The sequence below is a fragment of the Myodes glareolus genome, chromosome 18, assembly GCF_982192425.1.
Source record: "Myodes glareolus chromosome 18, mMyoGla1.1, whole genome shotgun sequence".
NCBI classification, from domain to species: domain Eukaryota; kingdom Metazoa; phylum Chordata; class Mammalia; order Rodentia; family Cricetidae; genus Myodes; species Myodes glareolus.
The window spans coordinates 14,362,524-14,374,319 of NC_142043.1; the positions used below are offsets into that span (position 1 = coordinate 14,362,524).

Below are 11,796 nucleotides of genomic sequence, written 5' to 3' on the forward strand. Positions count from 1 at the left end.
ATACCTATGACAGTACAAGAAGCTTACAGAACACCAAACAGACTGTACATCATCACCATCATCATTATCATCACCATCATCACAACACCCTCACCACATAATAATCAAAGCATCAAACATACAGAATAAATAAAGAATATTAAGAGCTGCAAGAGAAAAAGGCCAGGTATCATATAAAGGCAAACCTGTCAGAATTATGCCCGACTTCTCAATGGAGACTCGTAAGGTCAGAAGGTCCTGGACAGACATTTTGCAAGCAGTAAGAGACCACAGATGCAAGCACAGACTACTGTATCCAGTGAAGCTTTCAATTACCATAGACGGAGAAAACAAGATATTCCATGACAAAACCAGATTTAAATAATACCTAACCACAAGTTGAGCCCCACAGAAAGCACTAGAAGGAAAACTACAACACAATGAAGTTAGTTACACCCACAAAATCACATGCAACAGATAACCTCACACAAGAAAATCCCAAAGAAGGGAAACACCCACTACTACCACCACCACCAAAACCAGAAAATAACAGGAATTAACAATCACTAGTCATTACTATCCCTTCAAATCAATGGATTCAACTTGCCTATAAAAAGACACAGGCTAACAGAAGGGATACAAAAACGGGACACATCCTTCTGCTACATATAAGAAACACACCTCAACTTCAAAGACAGACATTACCTTAGAGTAAAGAATTGGAAAAAGATTTTCCAATCAAATGGGCCTAAGAAACAAGCTGGTGTAGTTAAACTAATATCTGATAAAATAGACTTCAAATTAAAAGTAATCAAAAGAGATGGAGGACATTTCATATTCATCACATGAAAAAACTCCATCAAGATAAGTCTCAATTCTGAACATTTATGCCCCGAATACAAAGACACCCACATCTGAAAAGAACCATTACTAAAGCTTAAAGCACACATCAAATCCCACACTCTAATAGTAGGAGAATTCAACACCCCACACTTACCAACGAGCAGGTCTGCCAAACAGAAGATTAACAGAGAAATAAGGTAACTAACAGATTTTAAGGCTCAAATGGACTTAATAGACATCTATAAAATATTTCACCCAAACACAGAAAAACATACCTTCTTCTCAGCACCTCATGGAACCTTCTCTAAAACTGACCACATACTCAGTCATAAAGCAAATCTCAACAGATACAAAAAAAAAAAATAGAATAAGCCCCTGTATCTTATCAGATCACTATGGCTTAAAGATTTCCTATGATTCAACAGAAATGAAGGCACAACATACCCAAATTTATGGGAAGCTAGGAAAGCAGTGCTAAGAGGAAAGTTCATAGCACTAAGTGCCTACATAAAGAATTTGGAGAAATCTCACACTAGCGATTTAACACCACACCTGAATAATAGCGAGAATAATAGCTAGAATCTGGAGACAACCTAGATGTCCTCTGCCTGAAGAAAGGATAAAGAGAATGTGGTACAGTTACACAATGGAGTGCTGTTCAGTAGAAAAAAAATACACCTTGAAATTTGCAAGCAAATGAATGGAACTAGAAAAAAAAAATCCTGAGTGACATAAACCAGACCAAGAAAGACAAACATGGCACGTACTCACTCATAAGAGGATATCAGACATAAAGAAATGGATAACCAGGCTACAATCCACAACCCCTGAGAAGTAACAAAAAGGACCCTAAGAGAAATAGACATGCATGGATGCCCCTGGGAAGGGGAAATAGATAAGCTGAGGAAATTTGGGGAGGGGGTAAAAAAAGGGAGAGGAGTACACAGGGGAAGAGAATGGTTGAGATGGGAGGGAAGAACAGAGGAGAGCAAGGAAAGAAATATCTTGATTGAGTGAGCCATTAATAGGTTAGGGAGAAACCCGGTTCTAGGGTAACTCCCAGGAATCCATAAGAAAGAAGCCAGCTAAGATAAAGGCTGGAGGGGAGCAGGAAGAGGGGAGGGAGGGGGAACTGTGGTTGGTATGCAAAATGGAAAAAAAGAAACTTTCAAATAAAATATGTGTAAAATAAAAAGATTTAAAAATGGCAAAAGTAAGCTTTGATAGAGCTGAGGAATGTTCTGGAAAGTTCATTTGCCAGTCAGGAACTTCTTAGGACTAGGAAATGATTTTTCCACCAAAACAATCTCATGAAGTATGGCAAATATCTAGCAGTGGTCTATCAAAGCACACCTCAGCCAACCCGAGCCTCCTGGTGAGCTGCTAACAACCCCATCTAAAGCACAGATTCTGGGTCCCATGGGCTTCTAGGGAGGCGAGAGGAAAGTACTGACTCCATCTGGGCCTGAATCACCTGCCCAGCACTTACAGCTCTTAGGGTTTCGTCAGCAATGAGTGATCCTAAAAGCCAGAACAATAGAGTCATGCCCAACCTGGCGATTGAGGTGTCAGGCATCTGGGACTCATGGCAGTCTACATTCATTATTAATAGGCCATTGAATGAAGGCATTGATTTCCATGAGGGTGGTGTTTTTATGTACGGCACACACATGATTTATTGAGCACCATTGTTGTTAGGCACTTTTCATTCATTCCAGCTAAATCCTCCCTACCATCCTTGGAGGCAGTTCAGATGAGGACACGGACACAGGCTGGGAGAGGTTGAAGGAATTGCTAGCCTTCTGTTGCCCAGCCATGGGAACTGGCTTCGGATCTGATGAGAAAGGCCTTTCCAAGGTCTCTCTGCTCTTGCTTCATACTGCCTCTTGGAGGTGCCAACAAGGATGATCTAGCAGGATGAAGCTTTCAGTCATCATCAGACACGTCCTTTCAGACCAGTGCCAGGGTCAACCACAAAGAGCTGACCACTGTGTCTGCTCAATAGTGCTTTGTGTGGTTTCCTTCAGGGGACCTTTCTGGAGAGATCCTGAGAACTAGCACTCTGACTGTGGCTGCTGTGTGCATGTTTGGGAAGTCGCTCTTCAGTTTTGCTGTGGTTCAATCAATTAGTTGAGAAGAGTCAGAGAAGACTATGAGAACATACAGAGGAGCGGGAGGCATGGGGCTCGTCACTTGCCTGGCACTTGTGAAACAGATTCTCGTGGGAGACATCTGTTGGAGCAGAGAGGCCAGAATATCTGTCTCTGTTCTTTACAATAGGTTTAAAGAAGTCAAGTTACTGAGACTGAGAGATCATCTAGCCACCTAGGCCTTCAGAAACAAGAAAGAGAAATGTGTAATACTAATTCCTAGTTGTTAGGGAAGAAGAAAATGACCACACTTACCAGAGAAGAGCAAAGTACTCCTATTTCATCAGAGATACAAAGACAGCCATCCTTCCACTTCAGCCAGCATGAGGAATAGCTTGGGTTAATGAGACAGTGTGCTGACCAGGGAATTAGAGCAGACTAAACAGAGACGCGTATACACAAATCTCCCGGCTTTCACCAAGTTCATAGTAGTTTTAAAATCACACACACACACACACACACACACACACACACACACACACACACACCATGGATGCAGTTGAGGAACTATATTTGGGAAGAAGGAAGGAAATAAGCAGGAGTTGGGGAAGACAAGGGAGGTAATGAGGGTGACCATGAGCCAAGTTCAATGATACACATGGATAAATATGTCCTAAAGAAACCCAATGTTTTGATCACTTAGTAAAAGAAAATTAATAATAAGAAACAGTTGCCCATCACTGTGTGTCATGTCTATAACCCAGCACTTGAGATTGAAAGTTTAAGGGCAGCCTGAGGCTACATAGCAAGACTGCCTCAAAACAAAGAAAAAAAAACCTAAATTAATTAATCAATTAAAAACGAGTACATAAAAATGAATGGGTTTTAAAGGTCCCTGTTATCTTTAAACGTGCAGTGCATTTCAACGTCATAAGCCCCATTCAGAGAAGCTTGGAGAACCAACAGGCCAAGAAATTCAGATGCAGGGGTACCCAGGAGGAGGAGAAGCGCACATTCACTGACATGACTAGAGCAGCTGGCTGGATCTCACCGAGACTGTGGGTAAATGAGCAAGCCCTGCCTAGGTCATATCAGAAATTCTACGTTCATATTCTCTCCCTCCCTTCCCCGTTCCTTCCTAACTTCCTGCGGAGGAAATGGAGGCATGGAGACTTGAAGTGAGGGCCACTGTGGCTGAGACAAGCAGCTCCATCTAGAACCACCAGTTGCCGTACTCCCACCCTAGGCTTTGTTCAGCTGTGCAGCACATAGAGCACACAGCCTGAGAGTCAGAGCCCCTTAAATGGCACACCGGGGTCCCCAAGGGCAAGCATGTCAGGGGGCAGAACTCTCTCTTGATCTAGGCTTTGCCTCCTTAGTATTTTGGGGAGGAACTTTTTTGGGGGGTGGGGTAGTTGGAGTATATGTGAGTGTTGTGTGTGTGTGCACACGCACATGCACATGCACCTAGTATGTATGCATGAATGTTTTTGCAGAAGTGTGTACAGGCATGTGTGTTGATGTCTGTTACCTTCTTTGCATTATTCACTGGGACAAGGGCTCTCATTGAACCCAAAGCTCACTGAACAGGTTAGTTTAGCTGGCCGGCTTGCCCCACAATTCCCTGGTCTCCACCTCTCCAGCAATGGGATTTTAGACAGTCTGTCGCACCCAGCAGCATTTATGGAGTCAGCTCCTGTAGCTTGTGAGGCAAGCATTTCATCCACGGAGTCACATTGTTGGATTCTACCAAGCACTCACTTTTGCTTTTTATCTTACATCACAATCCACTGTTAATCTTTTTGTTCGTCAAATTAAGTGAAGAAATGAAGACCACGAGAAAGAAACAATCATGCAAAAGGACAAACAAACCAAAAAACAGATGGAAGTGAGCCCCGTTGTCTCCCACGTACTTACAGGAGTAGCATTGGCCAGAGAAGCCCAAAGCAACAAAAGTCCATAATTTGGACTATGTTGACGTGATTCTGTCTCCACAACATCCAGAACGGCTTGCACGAGGGTCTGTGTGAAGGAAATGACTGTGAGACCACAGCTGTGTGAGGAGGACTGACGCCCATCAACAAGAGATCACCCTCTGCATGTGCTGTATGTACTTAACAGTGTGGCTGTGTGGACACGTGCATGCACACAAGGGGGCCAGAGGTCAACACTGGCTGTCTTTCCTCCATCACCCTCCACCTTTATTTTTGAGACAAAGTCTCTCACAGAACCTGAACCTTCTCAATTCAGCTAGGTGGGCTAGCTAATGAGTTTCAGGGATCTACCTAACTCTGTTTGCCCAGAGTTGGGGTTACAGGCATGTGTCACCCCCAGATTTTTGTGTGGGTTCTGGGGATCTGAACCTCAGCTCTTCAGGCTTGCTCATAAGGCACTTTGCCTAGACTGAGTCATGACCCTGGAACTGTTCGTTTGTCTTTAATCCAAGAGAGATGTGTCTGCTATTCCCAGGCTTGCAGTCTAAGGCAGCTAAGGCCCTGTACACTGGGTGGGAGTATGGGAATGGGGAACAGGAGCTCCAGGGGGAGCGTAGCTGAATTTCTGTCTTGTGGCTTCACTATTAGGGAAACGAATGAGCCTGTATAAATCACTTGACTATTGCAGTGATTGAGTTTCCTCATCCATACGATGGCCTGGATATGGTACCGACCTAATAAAATTTTGAGAGTTGAATATTAGTACAGTTGCTGATAAAATACTTGAAACAAAATCAACATTCTCTGTAGCTCAAGATGGCCTTGAGCTCCTGACCTCCGACCTCTCCCTCCTTAGTGCTGAGATTGCAAGAATGTACCAGCACACCTGGTTTATTCAGTACTGGGGATGAACCTGGGGCGTTGTGCATGCTAGGCCAGCACTTTCTAACTGAACTATACCCAGGCACAACATTACAACATTGGCTTTTGCTTTTTTTTTTTTTTTTTTTTTGCTGAGCATTGATTGGCTGCATTCATAAATAGCGTGTGTGGTTTTTGAGACAGAGTCTCACTATGCAGGCCTGGTTGACCTGGAACTCACTATGTACCTGAGACTAGCCTTGAACTCACAGAGATCTTCCTGCCTCTACCTTCCAAATATCAGGATTAAAGGCATGCACCACCACACCCACCTGTTACTATAATTATTATTATTGTTATTATTGTTGTTATTATTATTATTATTATTATTACACAATGTTAGAGATTGGAATCAGGTCCTCCTGCATACCAGGCAAGCATTCTACTAGTTGAGCTACATACTCAATTCAAATGCTACCCTTTTAACATAAGCAAGCCTCTGCTCATTAGAAAATTAGGCAGTGAGGCATGGTGGTACAGGGTTATAATCAAGCAACTTGGAAGGCTGGGGAAGGAGAACTTCCAGCTCAAAGTATGTTTGGTCTCTAAAGCGGGTCTAAGACCAGCTCTGCTGACTTAGTAAAATTCTTTCTCAAAAGTAAAAAGGAGAGCTAGAGATATATATCTGGGAAGCAGAGGACTTGCCCAGCATATGTGAGAAGCTCAATTCAAGCTCCTGGGAAAACCCAGATGTTCTGACTTAAATGGCACCGACTCAGAGCACAGCATCATCTACCTACTCTGGCTGTTTCCCATGTGACTGCATTCAGGGGGCTTTTCAGTTTGCCTTTGCCCATGGTTGCTTCTCTACCAGGGGGCAGACACTCAGGTGCTGGATATGCTTTTAATCTGAACTTGGAACGGTGATGGGAAAACAAGATGGACTCTAGGATCCATCCCCCAGTTGCCTTGGGATGGTGTAATTTTAACGTCTTCACGGGTGTTTAGCTCACTGATATATTAGCCAGGAAGCAGCTAGTATTGTTCACATTCGGTACACACGAGGAAAAAGCACAACAAAGCTAGTGTGAAGGACATGCACACGTAGGCAGGATGAAAATGGAGCTGCTGGTGTCACTTGCTGCTAATGAAGCGTGCAAGTCTTCCAGATTAGCCCTGCCAACCGTCTTCTTGGCATTAAAGTTGTCACAAGAAACAGGAAATGACTTTGGACATCATAACTGCCTTCTGAATATTAGCTGGTGTGCCATTGTCTATCATGTCCAGAAGAATAGCAAAACTGGTTGCTTTAATTATGGATTTCATTTTCTGCCAATCTACAGAACATTTAGCGGGTCCGGGTGTCTGTGAGGGATTGTCCTGACCGCATTAATTTCTGTAGGGGGCCCAGGCCACCGTGGACGAAGCCTAAGCCTGTGAATGATCAGAGCCTGAAGCAAGTTTAAGCAGCTCCTCTGTGGTTCCTGCCTCTAGTGCCTCCCTGGAGTTCTTGCCCTGACTTCCCTCAATGGTCGATTATGACCTGGAAGCACAAAATGAGGTAAGCCCTTCCCTCCCCTAAGTCCCTTTGGTCGTGATATTTACAGCCAACAGGAAGAAGACAAGGATAAAGACACTGCGTTGGTTTCATCCCCTGCAGCCATGATTAAAACAATAAATAAATAAATAAATAAATACCCCACCAAAAGCAACTGGGAGAAAAGAACTGTTTTAGCTCCTAATCCCAGATTACAGTCCACCACTTCGGGTAAACCAAGGCAGCAATAACCTGAAACGGCTAGCCACATCCATCATCAAGAATAAAGAGCAAGGAAGGCATGCATGCTAGTGCCCAGATGGCTTCCTCCACTCTTCAACAATCCAGGATCCTCTGCGGAGGATGCCACCCACTGGGCAATCAAGACAACCCCTTGGAGACACACCCGCCATAAAATCTCTCATTACCGTTCTCTTCCCAGGTGATGCTAGAGTGTGTCAGTTTGAAAATTAAAACTATCCACCGCAGATACAAACCATGTACACAGTTCTTTTCCCTAAGGCTGTCTTGCTGTCTTCCTCTCCAGAGTTAAGTAGCGTTGCTAGTGACACAATATACAACTAAAATCAGAAGCTTTCTGTAAAGTTTTTAAATGCTTAAATATTTGAAGCGGGGTTTCTGTTTGATTTTTGGGACTCAAGATTGAAGCCAGCATGCTAAGAAATCACCCCATCACTGAGCACATCCACAGACTTCTCTTTATGTTGAGACAGTCTCACCAGGTTGTCTGGGCAGGCCTTGAACTTGCCATTCCTGCCCCAGCCTTCTAAGTAGCTGGGATTGAACATCTTTAGGTCCAGTTTTTAAGTGACCACTGGAAAGCAGGTATTTCCAATGGTCTTAGTGTGAGACACTACTTTGTAGCAAAATTACAGTTATGAAGTAGCCACAAAAATAAATTTATGGTTGGGGGCTCCTAAGACCATCAAAAATAGGTGCTTTCGGATGGTCATGACCCACAGATTGAGAACCCTGTTCTAGTCTTTTTCTATACAACCGAGGTGCTCAGTTCAGGCTATGAAAACATTGTATTTGTTGTATGGAAAGGTAAGTGGCCTAATTCATGAACTATGCCGTAAAGTAACAAAGACCTTTAAATTGTACGTCTGTCCTTTGACACAGTCAACTGTGTGAAAACAAAATAAAATAAAATAAAACAAAAAACTCACGAGCTTCATCTTATTTTGTTGCTTGTAGCATCCATTTTGCAATCCTATAGAACAGAATGCTTTGATGCCATGAGGCCATGATATTAAAATAATGTATATAAGCAGGCCTAGTGTATCACTTGGTATAGAAATTATATCCAATCACACACATTTCCTGGTTAAGAAATGTTTTGTGATAATCACCATTTACTCCCATGTCCATTATACATATCTTAGTGAAGGAAGAGATACGTACCCTGGAATGGCCTGCGACTGACTCGTGAGCTTGGATTTCATCAACATTTTTCTCGAACAGATTCAGGAGCCACCTTTTGGACTTTAACCAGTTTCTGCATTAAAAGAAAAAAAACATAAAAGTCATGATTTGCAAGGGTTAGTGTCACAGGTTATGACATAAACGGAGAGAATGTGGGGCTGGAGAACGACTCAGCAGTTAGGAGCACTGGCTGCTCTTCCAGAGAACTCAGCTTCAATTCCCAGCACCCACACGGTGGCTCACGCCTGTCTATGACTCCACTTCCACGGGATCCGACTCCCTCACACAGACAATGTACATGAAGTAAATAACTTATAGACTTTTTAAGAACTAGAGAATGTTTCTTATAGTAGAACAATTTCCTCAAATTTCATCTCTGTTTCCAGTTAGAATTTCCACAGAGGTCCACTTCTGAATTATTAGTTCACAGGTAAAGCTGACGGGACAAGAAAATGAATTTTAGTGTCTTTGTAAATAGCTATGGTGATTCCTATTGGGCTGTCATTGAAGGAGAAAAAGGTGTGTCAATTGCTTGGTTCATTTCACTGTGCCCATCTTCAGTGTGATGGGTAAAAGCCCAGCATAGAGGCCAGATGCTGGTCCAGCTAAGCAAAGCCCATTGGTTATCATCATTGTATTCCTGTCTGACCATTACCAGCATCCATGGCTAATGATCTGGGTCCTCTGCAAAATCAATGCTGAAGTTCTCAACCTGGAGGTGATCGCATTAGGGAACAGGGCATTAAAGACAATAATTTCATGACAAAGTAAACCCTTTATCAACAGGATTAGTGTCATTATAAGGCCCCGAAAAGCACTTGATTGCCTCTTCCACGCTGAAGGTATAGTCAGACGTTGACAGACAGCCATCGAAAGGAAGCCCTCCTCAGAACCCCCCTGCTGGTAGCCTCAGTCTCCAAACTATGGGGAAAAAGTTATTGTTTATAAGTTACCCATCTATGCCAAAATAACTGTCCAAGTAGAGTAAAACATAGAGCAACTCCAGGAACTTTTTAAAATTCAGTTGCTTCTCACTGCATTTTACAAATATTTATCGGGGCCAATGGTAGCAAATGCATTTGATCACCACCTACTCACACCTTACGGAGGAGCGGGCTGATTCAGCAAGGATTCAAACAGAATCAATTCAGTAATGATACACTGTACTTCAAAAGAGCCTCTGATACAATCTTCAAAGCATGTCTCAATCTCTCTCTCTCTCTCTCTCTCTCTCTCTCACACACACACACACACACACACACACTGTTTTTCAGAAAGGAAGGGATAGGGAAGATGAGGACGGAAGGAGACAGGAAGGAGGGAGACAGGAAGGAGGGAAACAGGAAGGAGGGAGACAGGAAGGAGGAAGACAGGAAGGAGGGAGACAGGAAGGAGGGAGACAGGAAGGAGGAAGACAGGAAGGAGGGAGACAGGAAGGAAGAAGAAAGAACAGAGAGAAAGAAGGAAGAAGTCTATCTCTTTTGTTCCTCCTTCACTTCACACGTGCACGCTAAAATAAGCAGGCTACAGAGCCTGGTGTGAACGTGCACTCCTGCAATGCCAGCAACCTGGAGGCTGAGGCCATGAGTTCCAGGGCCAGCATGGGCTACACAGTGAGAACACCACACAGCCTCCCACCACCAATTTTTTAAAAAAGTCATAGAAACAGCTTCCTTCCATCTCAACTGATGCTATCCTGCTTGCGAAGAGAAAGAAATGTGGCTGGAATACGACTTAGTGGAGAAAGCACTTGCCACACAGTACTGGAAGACCAGAGGAGTTTGAGTCTCCAAATGGAGACAACAGAAACCCTAGCAGCTTGGCCAACTAACCTGAATGATGCTGGAAAGTTTTAGGCCCTGTCTAAAGCAAGGCGGGAAGCAAGTACCGAAGCTCAGTTTCCTCTGACCTCCACTCGTTCACTACGGCAAGCGCACTACACCCCCAACACATGCACCTATATCCTACATACATATACATACATGAAATAAAAATAAAGCATAAAATAAATAAATAAATTAGAGAGATGGGAGCTAGGTAGGCTGTTGAGAAGGTAAAACGCTTGTTGTGCAAGTCTAAGGGCCTGCAAGCAGATCACCATCGCCCACGTGAAAGCCAGCACGGCAGTGTGCACGTGCAATCCCACGCAGAGGTAGGGAAGGCTGGGCCTCAGTCATCAGTCAGCCTAGACAAAACGGTTAGTTCTTGGTGATCAGTCTTGTGCCCAAACCTACGGTGCAGAATGATAAAGCAAGACACCTGATATCAACCTCTGGCCTCCACTCATATGGAGCATGCCTGTGCACACACATATCAAAGAGAGAGGGAGATGGAGATTAGCTATAGATATATGTTGCTGAAAAGAGAAATCTGATCAAAGAGCCAATTACAGAAGGCCACCCTACCTCAGGAGCCATTCCGGTAGCTGGGATCCATACTCAAAACTCTCATCGTAAGTTTTAAAATGCTGGCAGAACTCCTTGATTTTCCTCTCGTCTGTGGGAAACAACCCTTTTTTAAAGAGAGTATTGACCGTGGCTGGATAAAGAAGATGCCTGCAAAGACAAGGACGCTCAGGAAGTCAACCGAGTAACCAACAAAAACTTTAGACACAAAGACAGAATTGCCTGAAAATGACAGCTGAGCAGTGGATAATGGGACACAACTTTGGGGAAAAGTCATTCTTAAGTTTTAACGTCTGCTGCTGGAAACCAAGCTGCCATTCAAGGATGACTGAAACGTGAATGTTTATCTGAAGATTTTTTAAAAATCCTTTCTTAAAAACAAGACAAAAACAAAACTTTGTTTTGAATTATGTGTGCACATGTGTCTCTGTATGGATGGGTGAATGGAGGTGCCTCTGACGATCAAAAAAGTTGGATCTCCCTAGCACTGGGGTTATAGGCAATTGTGAGCTGTGCAATATATGTGCTGGGAACCAAACTTGGGTCCTTGGGAAGAGCGTGTGTGCTCTTAACTACTGAGTCCTCTCTCCAGCCCTGAAGATGCAAAAATCCATTCTAAGGAAGCACCTTAGACCCATAAAAAAATTCAAAACAATAAGCTGAATGAATGTCACTTATTAGGAATTTATTTAGAAAATGGT

General features: G+C 43.5%; 1 protein-coding gene across 4 annotated transcripts in view; it reads right to left on the minus strand.

The window, feature by feature from the left end:
* Nucleotides 1-11,796, minus strand: part of Cyp39a1 (cytochrome P450 family 39 subfamily A member 1) — an 89,413-nt gene that overhangs the window by 60,101 nt on the left and 17,516 nt on the right. For all 4 annotated transcript variants that reach the window (XM_085679354.2, XM_048445209.3, XM_085679355.2 and 1 more), the window contains exons 4-6: nucleotides 11,096-11,245; nucleotides 8,670-8,763; nucleotides 4,830-4,934 (exon numbers count right to left, since the gene is read on the minus strand). In XM_085679354.2, coding sequence (XP_085535480.1) covers nucleotides 4,830-4,934; nucleotides 8,670-8,763; nucleotides 11,096-11,245 — 349 coding nt within the window. The remainder of the gene's footprint in view (nucleotides 1-4,829; nucleotides 4,935-8,669; nucleotides 8,764-11,095; nucleotides 11,246-11,796) is intronic.